Source organism: Amphimedon queenslandica, unplaced genomic scaffold (genome assembly GCF_000090795.2).
Source record: "Amphimedon queenslandica unplaced genomic scaffold, v1.1 AMPQUscaffold_13520, whole genome shotgun sequence".
Lineage (NCBI taxonomy): Eukaryota > Metazoa > Porifera > Demospongiae > Haplosclerida > Niphatidae > Amphimedon > Amphimedon queenslandica.
The window spans coordinates 515,321-530,663 of NW_003546244.1; the positions used below are offsets into that span (position 1 = coordinate 515,321).

A 15,343-nucleotide genomic window follows, 5' to 3' on the forward strand; every position below is an offset into this window, starting at 1 on the left:
ATGGTCCTCTTCATTAAAATTGCTTTCTTGCACACAGAACTTAGAAATCTAGCCTTAAAGTTGCTAATATTTAAATGCAGAAACTTGCTAATGTTCCCCCACTACGTCATCGCGTGACCACGCCCACCACCGGAAGTGATTTGACATAATGGCTGCAAGGCAACTTTTGACCCAAGATTTAGTATAGAAGTTGTACTTTTTAATAATTTTAGCTATTTTTCCTATGATTCTTTCTTTATTACCAACTTATTTCAGGGAAAAAAAATTTGGGGTGTAGTTACCCTTTAAGCTTTACTCAAATATCAACATGCATTTTTATAATTATATTATTGTGATAATACAAATATTTCCAATGACTTTGAATCACTGCAAAACAACCTATGTCACTGGATTCACCATTCTTGAGTAGGTGGGTATTAAGCAGTTGGGTTGTTGTACTAGTGCTGGCTTGTACCACCTGCCATATTGAATTGAAATCGTGTGGTCAGTAATAAAGGGTCTATGGTCAGGAATTATTGACCCATTATGCTCCCATTATGCCAACTTGCCAAATGCCAACTCCCAACTTGCCCTATTATGCTCCAAATTATGCTAGCATAATTTGCCTAGCCCTAGATGCTACGGATCATATAAGAGCATAGATATTACATGCATGTACTATGTAATGTATTATCTATGGATCAAGCGAAATAAATAACCACGCCCATAAGCATGGCTGACGTTGTGGCTTGGGTTGGAGACCAATTGTACGAAATCCTCGGCCTCTCTGACCGCTACACAGCTGAATTTCTAGTAGGACTTGCAAAGAAGTCTTCCTCTTTAGATGGCTTTGTTAGTCAGCTTGAAAGTACTGGTGCACTGACGATAGACCATAAAACCAGAGAGTTTGCTTCAGAGCTATGGGCTAGAGTCCCACACAAGGCAGTGGTGGAGAAGCCAGCCAGAGCCAAAGAGAGAGAGGCAAAACTTCAGACCCAAAGGAACAAAAGCTACCAGATATTGTATGACTCTGGCGATGAGGAAGAGGAAGCCATTATGAAAAAAAGACGATCGTCACTGTCGAGTGGAAAAGGTATTATTATTATTATTATTATTATTATTATTAGCCCAAGTTTTTTTCCAAAAAATGGTTATGAAATCACCCCCAATTTTATTACATTTTTTGATACGATTGATGTCCATATGCTATGTAGAAAGTGTGAGCTGATTCTGACTTGAATTTTTGTTATGGCCATTTTAAAAAAACAGTCAATTTCTGAAAAATTCCCTGTACTATATAGCCCATGGTTTTTTCCAAAAAATGGCTCTGAAATCACCCTCAATTTTTATTATATTTTCTGATACATATTGATGTCCTTATGTTATGTAGAAAGTTTGAGCTGATTCCAACTTAAATTTTTAAAGTTATGGCCATTTTAAAAAAACAGTCAATTTCTGAAAAAATACCCTGTACTATAGCCCATGGTTTTTTCCAAAAAATGGCTCTGAAATCACCCCCAATTTTTATTACATTTTCTGATACATATTGATCTTCTTATGCTATGTAGAAAGTTTGAGCTGATTCCAACTTAAATTTTTAATGTTATGGCCATTTTAAAAACGGTCAATTTCTGAAAAATACCCTGTACTATAAATAGCCCACCAATAAATGGCTCCAAAATCACCCCCAATTTTTTATTACATTTTCTGATGCATATTGATGTACTTATGCTATGTAGAAAATTTGAGCTGATTCTGACAAATAAAATACACTGTATTATACATGGGTATACTGTCTTTGGCCAAGTATTTGAGCAACTCTAAAAATTCATAAAAGTGTACATCAAAGCATCAATGTATAGGAATAAAGAACAGTAAAAGAAATATACGAAAAGATAAGAGCAGTCAGTGGGAGAGTGACAGTAGTAGTAGCGAGGAGGAGAAAGAGATGAAGGCAAAGAGAGTAAGAGTCGAAGAGCCCAAGGAGGAGGAGGAGGATGAATGGGATGCAATGGAGAAGGAGAGGGAGAAGGATTTGCTGGAGAGAGATGCTTTGAACGAGAGAATAAAGAAAAAGGATAAAGAGAAGACTAGGAAAATTGTCGAAAAATCGGATAAAAAAGTATTATCATTAATTGTCACTTTCTCCTTCATCTCTTTCTTCTTATTTTCCAGGGTTATGAAGAAGCAAGGAAACGACTACAGGTTGCTGAAAAAGACCAAAAGAAACTGGTCAGTTGAACTAATATTCTACTAACCTGCTAATTGTTATTTTGTAGATTCCTGAGTTGCGTAAAAAGTCTCGCATACGGTACCTTGGTGATCGTGCTCAAGACAAACTTGCAGAGCTGGATGCTGATATCATTGACAATGAATATCTGTTCTCTGATACCAAGTAAGTATAGTCAGTCATCGTTAACAGTACTTGCACTATTAATCTATTTTAATATTCCTGTATTATCTTACATTACTTTGTAGATTGACTAAGAGGGAAGAAGCTGAGCATCTACGGAAAAAGAAATTAAAGGAGCTTGCTGATGAGCATAGAAATGTTAGTAGCTTCTTGTTTATTATATTATATTAATGTTTTTATGCAGGCAAAGGACATGGAGAAGATTGAACGGTATCATATTCCTTCTGAGAAAGAAGTAAGCACCACTTCATAAGTACTTGTATGTTTCGGCTTTCTTTTTCTCTCCAGAAACCATCAGCTAGGTATGAAGAGCCTCGGAAAGAGGAATTGGTAAATAATATTTCTGTTTTATGTATTGCATCCTTTCTCATAGTTGGGGCCCAATGCAGATTTGAGAAAATGGGAGGACGAGCAGTTGGGCATAGCCCTGGTTAGGTTCGGTGCCAAAGATGCAAAAGAGAAAAACAAGGTTTTTAAGAATGGATGTCCGTGTATTGTGCTATTTTATTTATTTTTTTTCTATCAGCAAAAAGAGTATGATCTAGTCATGGATGATGAGGTAGCATTTGTCTTGGCTGAAACTGTAGCTGGCAGTAAAGGAGAGAATGAAGTATGTGGCTCAAGAGACGATGAAAGTATTTTTCTTTTGTACCTGCTTCTAGGAAGAAATGCCTGAAGGACCAAGTGTGGAAGAAAGAAGAAAGATGAATCTTGAAGAAGTATGAATTTCTCTTTGTCATGACTTATTATTATTATACCTAATAGACTAGGAGGAGTTTGCCTATCTTTCCTTATCGTGAGCCATTACTAGAAGCTGTTGAAAATCATCAAGTAACAGCATGAAAGGTTTTACTTGATTTTGTACTTGTATTTTGCTATAGATATTGATTATTGAAGGTGAAACTGGCTCTGGAAAGACCACACAGATACCTCAATACCTTTATGAAGCTGTAAGCTTCTTATAATTACAATATCTATCTTTAAAGGCCTCCATACACTAGGCAACATGTTGCTAGCAACATTTGTGGTTACTTCGATCTTGTAAGCAACATGTTGCCAGAAATAGAACAGCCTTCTATTTCTGGCAACATGTTGCTTACAAGATCAAGTAACCACAAATGTTGCAAGCAAAATGTTGCCCAGTGTATGGAGGCCTTTAGTCACTCCTCCTCCTTTAGGGCTATTGCTCTAACAAGATGAAGATTGGTTGCACACAGCCTCGTAGAGTTGCTGCCATGAGTGTTGCTGCTCGTGTCTCAGCTGAAATGGGAGTGAAGCTAGGAAATGAGGTACCACTACCTCTATATTGCTTATCAATATGTACATGCTCATAATAGGTTGGATATAGCATAAGGTTTGAGGACTGTACTTCAGAGAGAACTGTTATAAAAGTAAGAGGATATTACTCACTCCCCTCTCTCTCTCTTTATCTCTCTCATTCCTAGTATATGACTGATGGGATGCTGTTGAGAGAATTCTTAGGTGAACCTGATTTAGAGTCATACAGGTTTACTATTATGATGATTATAAGACAACTATTCACCCATTCATTGTAGTGTAATGATAATAGACGAGGCTCATGAGAGGACACTGCACACTGATGTATTGTTTGGTCTGGTGAAGGACATTGCTAGATTTAGACCTGATCTTAAGCTACTTGTATCCAGTGCAACCATGGACACTAAGAAATTCTCTGAAGTAAATTAATAAATTGTGGTTTTTTAGTAAGATTTTATTTCTTAGTTTTTTGACGATGCTCCGATATTTCGTATTCCAGGGCGTCGCTATCCAGTTGATCTTTACTATACAAAGGTGATATTATTATTAGCTGTTATGTACACATACATGTACTCTAAATTCATAAAATCCAAATTTGATTGGAATCAGCTCAAAGTTGATATACTACATAAGAACATGTATATATATATCAGAAAAAATTATAAGAAGGGAAAATTCTCTCCTAGCCATTTTTGACAAAATTTGGCCAAAATCCCTGTACTATAGTACAGGGCTGAATTTTGAGTAACTTGACCATCAGTCCACCTACAAGAAGCTGCATGAGCAATTGAGCACTATTCCAAAGTTTTGTGGGAAACCCTGTCTTGTGTAATAATTTTCTTCTTAGGCACCAGAGGCTGATTATCTTGATGCTGCCGTTGTGTCTGTTCTCCAGATTCACCTCACTCAACCCAGAGGGGATATACTGGTATGATAGGCTATTACATAACTGGTTTGACTGGTTTCTGATACAGGTATTTCTTACAGGTCAGGAAGAGATTGAGACAACATACGAAATGTTAAAAGTAAGTTACTAATTGTTCATATTATCCTATCTCTCTTCTCTATCAAGGAAAGAACAGCTAAGTTAGGGTCACGGATTGGAGAACTCGTCATACTTCCAATATATGCCAATCTTCCGTCTGATATGCAGGCTAAGATATTTGAGCCAACTCCACCTGGAGCTAGGAAGGTATTAAATTAGTGTCTTTATATTTTATCCCAATCTCTGCATTCTCTTCCTCCCTACATTAAAGGTTGTTCTTGCTACTAATATTGCAGAGACCTCACTGACTATTGATGGGATTATATTTGTGATTGATCCAGGATTCTGTAAACAAAAGTCGTATAATCCAAGGACTGGCATGGAATCATTAGTGGTCGTTCCTTGCTCAAAGGTAATTACATTTGCATGGTATTTTATTCTACATGATGTATGTGTATTGTGTATTTACAAAATGCTTAATTGTTTACAGATATGTTGGTGTCTTTATAATAGATGCTACATTGTAATGCAATCCCTAACATAATACTCAGTTATGTTTTTATAATAATGAAGTATAGTAAATGTGAGCAGACCTACTTGAGACAGGTGTTCTATACTGTGCATGCTCATTAAACTTCAATATGGCTACCTTTGCTTGAGTAAAGTTATTTCAGATGGCTACCTTTGCTCAAGTATACTTTATATTGCATATGAACTGGTTGCATGGTAGACTGGTAGTGCTCTATGGTAGCTAGCTTCCGTTTTGGTGTTACTGGTTGGATAGCAGCCCTTGGCTTTGGGTCTGCTACCACCCCAGTCTATTATATTACATAAATGTTCCCCTGAATTGAGGATACCTTTATATTGTGGTTCAGAATGAAATTTTATTTATTTCCTTTATCTTAGTTCAAGGTATCCTAACTACCATATAGTCTATTTCAGAATTTTGCTTTGCAATTTAAATAAACCACACATAGACCAACTAGAAATTAAACTTTTTATACTATAGTCTAACTAACTTAAGTAACTATACACTCAAATTGCTCATCAGTATTCTTTTCATTTGATGTATAACTCATAAAAGGTCACAGGAGTATCTTCATTGCTCGTTCCTTCATCTCCACACACCCTCAGCTCAAGGTAGTCAGTAGTGGTAGTGTTTAGTATCTTATTGAACCATGGAAGACCAGGAGCTGCACAACAAACACCTTCTGAGCCACCACATCCTTTACCATCCCATAATGGATCAGATGTATAGAGTATGCTTCGAAAACTTCTGTCAGCATCAGAATTACCAGATTCACAGAAGTAGTCATTGCCAATGAAAGACTGAAGAGTTGAGTTTTGAGGACTATCTTGAGAACAAGGACAATTGTTGCTCCCATGATTGTTACCAGCATAGATACTAGCTTCAAGTAGTCCAGCCATTAGTGTCCAGACATGTTGACGAGGAGACCCATGAGTGATACTAACACCATCAACATAATAAGAATTAATGTCATCATGACTTCCTCGGTCAGGATTAACAGCATCAGGCGATCCCCACTGATATCCCACTACTCTACCACACACTTGAGAGTAACTGATACCATTAGATGGAAACTGAACTGATGTACAACTGCCTCCACTTGATGTTGCTCTACCACAAACTCTAACTCCTCCTGACTGGTACAGTCTAAACCCAGGAGGACAGTTTTGTGTAGAGTCAGTCATGTTCAGATATGCAATTCTTTTCCATGCTCCCGAACCACATAGTTCCTCCATATTACAGTATGCCCTTTTCCCTCCAATAGTGTAGTATCCTGAAGCACTATCAGGCCATCTCTTCTTTATTTCCTCACAAGTGGTTGCAGGAAATGGTTGACAGAGACCTGGTTGTGACTGCTGACTATTAGCTAATAAAGCATCAGCAATTTCATGAAGAGACTGAGCTAGTGAAGCAGTAATGGTATCCTTTGCCGCCTTATTTACATTACATTCACACTGACAATGAACAGTAGCAACCAAAAACACTATTGAGAAATATAAAATCATCTTATTCTAATAGTTATGGGTAATGCAATGAATAAATACTCTGAGAGCTAGCTCATTTTATATATCCCTGAGATGTGCAAAATGCAATAGTACTGAGAAATAAAATAATCAAAGCAGTTTAAATAAACATCTATTATGAGTTTAGAGAAAGTGAGTAAGCACCTATTGTCATTGTTACTCTAGTCTATAGCTTAAATAAACATCTATTTACATTATAATAGCTTGAATTTCTCAAGAAAATGAGTTCAAACCATTGCTAAGCGTAATTATATATTTGAAAATGGGTACCAATTTATTTATACTAATATGTATTTCAGTATTCAAATGTGTAGGCATCTTCTAATCAGAGAGCAGGGAGGGCTGGAAGAGTTGCTGCTGGAAAGTGTTTCCGTCTCTTTACCTCCTGGGCTTATCACAATGAAATGGAAGACACCACAATACCAGAAGTAAGAAGGAATGGATAATATAGTTTAATATCAATACTACTATTTCTAGATCCAGCGTACTAATCTTGGTAATGTTGTTCTCTTACTAAAGAGCCTTGGTATTAATGATCTGATTAATTTTGACTTCATGGATCCACCTCCTCCCGAAACCTTAATGCTAGCATTAGAGCAGTTATATGCACTAGGGGCACTCAATCATATGGGGGAACTCACTAAAGTTAGTATAATCATTAATGACTATATGCTTTCTAGCAGTTATTTATTTTATTTTTTTATTTTAGCTTGGTCGTAGAATGGCTGAGTTCCCTGTTGATCCTGCTATGTCAAAGATGCTCATAGTTTCAGAAAAGTAAGCATAGGATTGGCTATAATTATTATAAGGGATAACATTGTGTCCCTTTTTATTATAGGTATGGTTGTAGCGAAGAAATACTAACCATTACAGCTATGCTGTCTGTCAACAATGCAATATTCTATAGACCAAAGGTTTCTATTCTATTGGTACATGTAGTAGCATTGAATCTGCTTCATAGGATCGTGTAGTACATGCTGATACAGCAAGACAAAGTTTTTTTAGACCCGGGGGAGATCACTTGACATTGCTAGCAGTTTATAATGATGTAAGTAACATTGAAAAAAATTGAGGATTGATTTTTCTTTATTATAGTGGGTATCTACAGACTACTCGACACAATGGTGCTTTGATAATTTCATTCAGCACAGGTAATAAAGATGTTCTTTTCTCTCTTGTGTCCTATCCTTCTCTAGATCAATGAAACGTGCTAGAGATGTGCGTGATCAACTAGAAGGACTCATGGAAAGAGTTGAGATTGATCTAGCTAGTAGTGAGGATGTTGTTGCCATTAGGAAGGCAATAACTGCTGGGTACTTTTATCATGCTGCCCGTCTGTCTAAAGGAGGCTATAGAACGGCAAAGCATCAACAAGTGGTTCACATTCACCCAAACAGTAGTTTGTTTGAGGACCAGCCAAGATGGGTCATATATTTTGAGCTAGTGTTTACCAGTAAAGAGTACATGAGACAGGTAAGGGAAAGAATCAAGGATTATTAGGGCCAATTGTAATCATTATTATTTTCTATTGGTGTAGGTGATAGAGATTGATAATCAGTGGCTATTAGAAGTAGCCCCTCACTATTATAAAGCAAAGGACATACAAGATGAGAATAGGAAGATGCCAAAGGGAGCAGGAGCATCACGGGACGACACTAGATTCGACAATCAGTTTTAAGAATAACAAAATTAATAATGCATAACATACATCATACATACATAAAATGTATAATATAATTTATAAATGTTCATACATGTAGTTATTTCTCCTGTTTTTTTGCAAACTTTTGATTCAAAGGTTTGCCCAATAGTTAAGATGCCCACCTGTTATCGAGTGACATTCGTCTCACTCGAAGTACGTGAGAGTCAAAGCTTGCAGAGAGTGATTCCTCTTGGTATTTTGATGCAAGAGAATGCTCTGTTTGTGCCACTGATGTCATCTTTGCCTGTGAAGCAGAGAGTTGCCTGTAGAAAAATAAAACAATTATTATAATGAAGAATCATGAAGGAAGAAGTACCTTTTCAGTTTGGCTCTTGCTTCCTTAACATGTTGACCCACAGGTTCATCACAATTAGCAGTGGCTGGCCTTAATCTTGACAGCGGCCTATCTTTCCTTTCTCCTACACTCCTATATCAAAAGAGCATTAGTTATGCATCAGTATTTTAAAAATTGTAAAGATTTTATTACTTGTGTACTTCTGAGATGGGACCAGAAACAAGGCCAATTGCAATTTCTGTATTGTGCATTTCCTGGCCAATTGAGTTCTGCTGTAATCTAATGTGTCCCTTCTCCATTGTAAGCTGACTCTGTCAACAGAATATGAATTTAATTTTAAATGCAACAGATACCTTATGCTTCTCTGCTTCCTTTACACTCTGAGTTAGCATACCATTGACTTTCTTGTGAGCATCATGTTGACGTGTGTGTACTGACATGACCAATCCTTTAATACCAGCCCTCATCTCTTTTGAGGACTGCAGCAAATCATGCAACTGAGTCAATAGCTGCTGAGGTATGAAACTGGTGTCAGAGGAAGGAGAAGAAGGCTTGGAGCATTTGGTTTCATAATGTCTGGGCTTGGTGCTTAATGGGCCAGTATCATCAATTGGTCCATTGTAGAGCTACATTACAGGGAAGGAGGGATATGAGAGTACTAATGAGTTCATTTTTACCTTAAAGCTTTGAGCATCTAGTTGTAAAGACTTAGAGAGTGAGGATATTTTGGACTTGATTGTCTTTCTCATGCTATCAAGTGAATGTAGCTGGTGTCTGATGCTCTGCAAGTAAGACTCGAGGTCTCTTTTACACTTTGAAAGTGTCCTTGTTTCTTCCCTAAATAATGCTATCATGCATTCCTACATACAAATTACAAGGATAAAGATTATGAAAGTAATGTTATATTATACTTACTTGTCCTACTCTTGCTTTCTTCTGCTGAGCACTCAGTGATTGCTGACTGACAGAGAGTGACTTACGTGCATCCTGAACAGCATATTCAAGCGTTCGTCTTCCTTTATTCATGAGCTTTATCTCGTCTTCAACTTTGAGCAAGTGCTTATGCAGTGTAGCCACTTGGTACTTGATGGTCCGTATGTAATTAAGGGAGTCACCGTTTGTTTGCATTCGCAGCTTCTCTGCGACTACTGATGCTTTGACTGCAGACGATCGTCTTTTAGAGGAAGGAGCAGTGGATGAAGACACTTGTTCCCTTTGCATCTGTCCAGTCTCTTCGTGGACTGTGAGTGGAGCTGTTGGTTTGTCCCTCCCATGATTGATAGTATCATCATCATTACTGGCTCTTCCTGTTTTTCCTGGGTATGGAGTCTTGGGAGGGAGGACAATGTGAGACGAAGGCCCATGCACTTGCTCTGGTGTAGAGAATTTTACAGATTTAGCTGAAGATGTCATGATCAGCCTTGCTTCAATGGCTGCTTGTAGTAGCTGATTAACACCTTTAATGTGACAATTAGTCAGTCTGGAATTATAAATTTAGTCTTTACCTCTCTTCCTTTAGATCTCAAACCACTCCTTGATTTCAAAAACTACAGTTGGCTAATATTCATTTGTAATTGTTAGCTGACCTGTTGTCATAGTAACTAGCCAGTCCCCCACGTGGCCATTTTTAGTGCAATGTCAATGTCTTTGCCTCGGTCTTTGCTATTTTACGGGATCAGGAGAGCTTTCTCCTGCACCGCTAGAGCATCAGCTCCTGTACATAACTTGACTGTTATAGGATCAGGGCTTATGGGAGCAGGAATCGCTCAGGTGAACCTGACATAAAATCGGTATTTTGATTTTTGACACCCCGCTTCTTCTCTGCTCAGGTATCCGCTCAGACCGGTCACAACGTAACTCTTGTGGATATGACGAACGAGCTTCTACAGCGAGCGGAGCAAAGGATAAAGGGAAGCGTAGAGAGAGTAGCCAAGAAGCAATTCAAAGAAGATCCGAAGGTAGCTACTATTGCATAATTAAACAGTCTGGGTGGAGTTGTTTCTTGTGCATATAATTATACACCTTTGCAGTAATTAGCAGCTAATTTATGATACTCATTATTATTTTGCAAATTTGTTTATGCAAAAACTTTTATAGGCCCAGAGTGATTTTGCTTCTCAGACTCTATCACGTATAAAGTACATGGTAGATGTTGAAAAGTCAGTGGGCAGCGATTGTGATCTTCTTATTGAAGCTATTATTGAGAATATGAAAATAAAGCAGAATCTTTTCTCAAAGCTAGATAAAGTTGCGCCAAGGTATTTTGAACAATTGCATTTAATAATTTTGACATATTGGTTAAGGGAAGATTAGCAATGTTACCTTTAAAATGAACCAATTTTTGAAAAAAAAACCAAAGGCCTGATCTTGACAAATAAGAATTTTTGAGTTATGGTCATTTTTAAAATGAGCCAAATTTAGAAAAGTACCCTGTACTATAGCCCATGGTTTTTCCAAAAAATGGCTCCAAAATTACCCCCCATTTTTATTACATTTTCTGATACTAATTGATGTCCTGATGTTGTGTAGAAAGTTTGAGCTGATTCCGACTTAAATTTTTCAAGTTATGGCCATTTAGAAAAATAAGCCAAATTCTGAAAAATACCCTGTACTAGCCCATGGTTTTTTCCAAAAATGGCTCCAAAATCACCCCAAATTTTTATTACATTTTCTGATACATATTGATGTCCTTATGCTGTGTAGAAAGTTTGAGCTGATTCCAACTTAAATTTTTCAAGTTATGGCCATTTAAAAAAATGAGCCAAATTCTGAAAAATACCCTGTACTATTATAGCCCATGTTTTTTTCCAAAAAATGACTCCAAAATCACCCCAAATTTTTATTACATTTTCTGATACATATTGATGTCCTTATGCTCTGTAGAAAGTTTGAGCTGATTCCGACTTAAGTTTTTCGAGTTATGGCCATTTTAAAGAACAGGCCGATTTCTGAAAAATACCCTGTACTATAGCCCATGGTTTTTTCCAAAAAATGGCTCCAAAATCACCCCAAATTTTTATTACATTTTCTGATACATATTGATGTCCTTATGCTATGTAGAAAGTTTGAGCTGATTCCGACTTAAATTTTTCAAGTTATGGCCATTTTAAAAAATGAGCCAAATTCTGAAAAGTACCCTGTACTATTATAGCCCATGTTTTTTTCCAAAAATGGCTCCAAAATCACCCCAAATTTTTATTACATTTTAAAATACATATTGATGTCCTTATGCTTTGTAGAAAGTTTGAGCTGATTCCGATTTAAATATTTCAAGTTATGGCCATTTAAAAAAAGGTCAATTTCTGAAAAATACGGTTTTTCATGTCCTGATGTATTTTGGACAAAAAAGCCATAAAGCAGGCTACTTAGTTTGCATGCTTTTTGTGAAACTCTGGTTAATGGTAGTGGTAATGTCTCTTTCCTTTCACTTTTTGTTGCAGTTCAACAATATTCACTAGCAATACTTCATCCCTCTCTATCACTGAAATGGCAAGTGTCACAGGTCGGGCTGACAGGTTTGGCGGCCTTCACTTCTTCAACCCTGTAGCTGTCATGAAACTTGTTGAGGTACATCATTGATACTGAGAAAAAGATATTTTATTGTACAATGAGTGTATACTAAAAATGTGATTTTATTATTATTTATATAAACTAGAAATGTATTGTTATTATTGTTTTAGGTTGTTAGGATTGCTGGTACAAGTGATGCGACGTTTGATACTTTGACATCTTATGTAACAGCTGTGAAGAAGACTCCAGTCTGTTGCAAAGTAAAGCCATTTTATTGTACATGCATGCATCGTAAGCATTCTTGTATACTCCAGGATACTCCAGGATTCATTGTCAATAGACTCCTAGTTCCATATTTGGCTGAAGCAATGAGATTATTGGAGAGAGGTAATGAAATTTTTAATAAAATTAATCATAAAAATTGAGAATTTATTAATTAGGAGATGCTTCGGCACGTGACATTGATACTGCCATGAAACTAGGAGCAGGTAAAACAAAATAATTTATTAGAATAGTTTATTCTTTTTTTTGATGAAAGGTTATCCAATGGGTCCTATTGAACTAGCGGATTATGTGGGATTAGATGTAAATAAATTTGTGCTGGACGGTAAGCTATATAGATGACATATGCTCATGCAAACCCCTTTCTTGAATTAGTAATTATTTATTTATATTTATTTATTCATTTTTAGGATGGCACAAGAAGTTCCCAGACAATCCTCTTTTTGCCCCATCAGAGACTCTTAATAAATTAGTTGATGAAGGAAAACTGGGAGTAAAGACTGGAGAAGGGTTTTACAAGTATGACAAGAAATGACATATAGTGTGAACGATAATAACAACAATAGTAGTAGAGTGTGTGAAATTTAGATAAAGTTCTAATTATTTAATAATGGACTCCAGTAATTAAATAAGTCATTTCAAAACCCCAAAAGGTTCTAAAACCGAGGCAGAGTTATCCATTGCTGGACTGTTAGGCTTTGTATGTACTTCAAATCGTGCAATTGAATGAACTTAAGGAGCTGTCCCGACACATCTTCCACATTATAAGGAACCCCTCCATTAATAAGAGCACTGGCCGAGAGACACTTAAGTCTTGACGGTGTGTCAGTGATATGTGGTAGAGACTGCTGTGGATAAGATACTCCAAATACTTGCCTTGGGGTCTTCCCATCTTTATTGAGCGCATCGGAGTGAACGCCGTTTTGAACCAGAACGGAAACTATTGCTTCTCGACTCTCCTTGTCCGGTAGTCTCACAGCAACATGGATGGGTCTGTTGCCGTGATGATCAAGCTCATCAATGGAATTGATGGCGCCCCAGTTGAGCAGAGCCTGGATGAGAAGAGGGAGACGTGACGACGTCTGCCATCTTATCCTGAGACTAGCTGAAGGATATATGGCAAGGTGGAGGAGATTGCTCTGTGTGAGGACACTCGCTGTGTCTACAAAAGTTTGTCCAGCTCTGTTGAGTGAGTCGGAGCACTTCAGTGGGACCGTAGAGGAGGAGAGCACATAAGACCTGCTGCATTCCTTTGATATCCAACAGGAGAATATCTGCAATAAGGCGTAGTAGACTTTAAGTATGCCTGTAGATGCATCTAATATATTTGTGTGCAGTGAAGTCAATATGCCCATCTTGAGTTGCTGTAGTGCATAATCGACATATTCCTCCCACATTGGTTGGTAGCCATTCTTAACCATTCCCTCGATGGCTGATCCAAACTGTATCATGTACTCCATTGTTCCCTTGAGGTCGTGCTGCCAGTATTTGAGACCCACGTTCTGTGTAGCTATCTCGTAATGGAGCCCCATTGCTCTCTTCCACAGCTCCTCCGCCTCACTGTAGTGCTTGCGCTGGTACATCTTCATCCCTGCCAGGAATACCCAGTTGTAGCTGTTAGAAGAGCCCATGCATCTCTCGTGTATCAGTAGACACTGATAGAGGGACTCTTCCTCAACGTTTGGGTGCTCCAGCAAACTCTTTAGATCAGCCTCAGTTGTTAGCTCTTGCCTTCCTTTGTAAACCAACGAGCTCTCGTTCTCTTCCTTCCTGCCATCTTTAATGACCCTTGCTTCTATCCAGAGATCTATCACTCCTTTCATGCTGTCTTCTTTGATTTTCGTCCAAAACATTCTTGAGGCTGCCCCAAGGAGAAGCTTGGCATCTATCTTACAGAATCTGGGGCAAGCAGCATGAGATACAAAGAGGTCTACAACAGGTTGCCAGCCGTTAGCAGCAGCTAGGAAGAGAGGGCAAGGGACAGAGGACTCAGAAGGACTACTACTCTTTGGGAATAAAAGATCAGCATTTTTAGAAATCATTACTTTTACAACCTCAGCCTGTCCGTGCAGTGCTGCTAAATGAATGGCAGTGTGTCCAGCATGAGTCTTCACTCCTGGATCCACTCCTTGCCTTAGTAGTAGCTCAACTGTTTCTGCACGGCCATATCGGGCTGCGTTGCACAACGGAGTGTACCCAAAGTAATCCCCTATGTTAGGATCAGCTCCCATTTCTAGTAGGACCCTTGCCATTTCTGTAAAGCCGCCCACGCAAGCAGCATTGAGGGCTGTGAGACTCCTTGTCTTGAAGCCAAGAACTTGCTTGTGGCCAAAGTGATCGAGGTCAGGGTAAGTCATGAAGCTCCCGTGATCGATTTCAATAATCTCCTTGAATACATCAAGGAACAGTTGTAGTATTCCAATCCTTCCTTCCATTGCTGCCATTGCCAGTGGAGCCCTACGTTGACTGCTAGGGTCAGGATTGAGAGTCTTTGGACTCAGAATGACCTTCTCTCCATTGGTGGCTACTTTCTTTGTCGCTATTCCCTCCAGAAACTTTCTTAATGAGTCACGAAAGCCTTTCTCTATGTAAGAGGACATTTCATCATGCTCTTCATCAGTCAGCTCATACTCAAGTGTAGTAGATACTTCAGCATAGAATTTAGATGCCATTGTAGTTTCTAACGCTTCTCAACTATTCCCTGACAATCTCTTGTCTATAGCCTCTTCAGTAGCCCTGTGTCTTTCTCTTAATCTGCTGATATAGTCCGACAATATTAGAGTGACTCTAGTGATAAGAATGCATTGTCAAAGCTGTTAGTAGTAGACTATAGCCTGATCAACATCT

At 38.0% G+C, this 15,343-nt stretch overlaps 4 protein-coding genes across 4 annotated transcripts; 2 read left to right on the plus strand and 2 right to left on the minus strand.

The window, feature by feature from the left end:
* Window positions 1–676: 676 nt before the first annotated feature.
* On the plus strand, window positions 677–8,522 carry LOC100637149 (putative pre-mRNA-splicing factor ATP-dependent RNA helicase DHX16). The gene is made up of 29 exons (XM_011404541.2): window positions 677–1,072; window positions 1,842–2,101; window positions 2,155–2,211; window positions 2,259–2,374; window positions 2,458–2,530; window positions 2,577–2,627; window positions 2,681–2,722; window positions 2,766–2,861; window positions 2,919–3,002; window positions 3,055–3,111; window positions 3,158–3,223; window positions 3,274–3,342; window positions 3,571–3,681; window positions 3,730–3,783; window positions 3,838–3,899; window positions 3,949–4,090; window positions 4,136–4,204; window positions 4,518–4,598; window positions 4,645–4,695; window positions 4,743–4,862; window positions 4,927–5,067; window positions 7,022–7,135; window positions 7,185–7,352; window positions 7,417–7,484; window positions 7,546–7,621; window positions 7,669–7,755; window positions 7,803–7,858; window positions 7,904–8,180; window positions 8,245–8,522. Exons 1-29 carry the CDS (start codon window positions 712–714, stop codon window positions 8,383–8,385), a joined length of 3,150 nt encoding a protein of 1,049 aa, XP_011402843.1. The 5' UTR covers window positions 677–711; the 3' UTR covers window positions 8,386–8,522.
* LOC105312442 (coiled-coil domain-containing protein 105-like) lies at window positions 8,484–10,302 on the minus strand. Its single transcript, XM_011405096.2, has 7 exons — window positions 10,210–10,302; window positions 9,620–10,161; window positions 9,382–9,564; window positions 9,058–9,330; window positions 8,897–9,015; window positions 8,726–8,836; window positions 8,484–8,672 (listed from the first exon to the last, which is right to left on the minus strand). Exons 2-7 carry the CDS (start codon window positions 10,115–10,117, stop codon window positions 8,519–8,521), a joined length of 1,338 nt encoding a protein of 445 aa, XP_011403398.1. The 5' UTR covers window positions 10,118–10,161; window positions 10,210–10,302; the 3' UTR covers window positions 8,484–8,518.
* A 25-nt stretch (window positions 10,303–10,327) lies between these two features.
* On the plus strand, window positions 10,328–13,143 carry LOC100637276 (hydroxyacyl-coenzyme A dehydrogenase, mitochondrial-like). Its single transcript, XM_003382663.2, has 9 exons — window positions 10,328–10,474; window positions 10,534–10,662; window positions 10,802–10,962; window positions 12,145–12,271; window positions 12,385–12,474; window positions 12,529–12,601; window positions 12,655–12,702; window positions 12,753–12,821; window positions 12,907–13,143. Exons 1-9 carry the CDS (start codon window positions 10,340–10,342, stop codon window positions 13,029–13,031), a joined length of 957 nt encoding a protein of 318 aa, XP_003382711.1. The 5' UTR covers window positions 10,328–10,339; the 3' UTR covers window positions 13,032–13,143.
* LOC105312445 (ankyrin-3-like) lies at window positions 13,066–15,283 on the minus strand. Its single transcript, XM_011405103.2, has one exon. The coding sequence runs from the start codon at window positions 15,166–15,168 to the stop codon at window positions 13,153–13,155; it is 2,016 nt and encodes a 671-aa protein (XP_011403405.1). The 5' UTR covers window positions 15,169–15,283; the 3' UTR covers window positions 13,066–13,152.
* Between the last annotated feature and the right edge of the window lie 60 nt (window positions 15,284–15,343).

Excerpts from the sequence above, each read along its gene's own strand:
- LOC100637149 (XM_011404541.2), top strand. The coding sequence starts at position 712 with ATGGCTGACGTTGTGGCTTGGGTTGGAGACCAATTGTACGAAATCCTC. Across the intron at positions 2,628-2,680 it reads ATATTCCTTCTGAGAAAGAA|AAACCATCAGCTAGGTATGA; the intron begins GTAAGCACCACT and ends TTTTCTCTCCAG. Across the intron at positions 3,112-3,157 it reads GAAAGATGAATCTTGAAGAA|ACTAGGAGGAGTTTGCCTAT; the intron begins GTATGAATTTCT and ends TATACCTAATAG.
- LOC105312442 (XM_011405096.2), bottom strand. The coding sequence starts at position 10,117 with ATGACATCTTCAGCTAAATCTGTAAAATTCTCTACACCAGAGCAAGTG. Across the intron at positions 9,565-9,619 it reads AGAAAGCAAGAGTAGGACAA|GAATGCATGATAGCATTATT; the intron begins GTAAGTATAATA and ends ATTTGTATGTAG. Across the intron at positions 8,673-8,725 it reads GCAAGAGCCAAACTGAAAAG|GCAACTCTCTGCTTCACAGG; the intron begins GTACTTCTTCCT and ends ATTTTTCTACAG.
- LOC100637276 (XM_003382663.2), top strand. The coding sequence starts at position 10,340 with ATGTCAATGTCTTTGCCTCGGTCTTTGCTATTTTACGGGATCAGGAGA. Across the intron at positions 12,475-12,528 it reads AGACTCCAGTCTGTTGCAAA|GATACTCCAGGATTCATTGT; the intron begins GTAAAGCCATTT and ends TGTATACTCCAG. Across the intron at positions 12,822-12,906 it reads AAATAAATTTGTGCTGGACG|GATGGCACAAGAAGTTCCCA; the intron begins GTAAGCTATATA and ends ATTCATTTTTAG.
- LOC105312445 (XM_011405103.2), bottom strand. The coding sequence starts at position 15,168 with ATGGCATCTAAATTCTATGCTGAAGTATCTACTACACTTGAGTATGAG.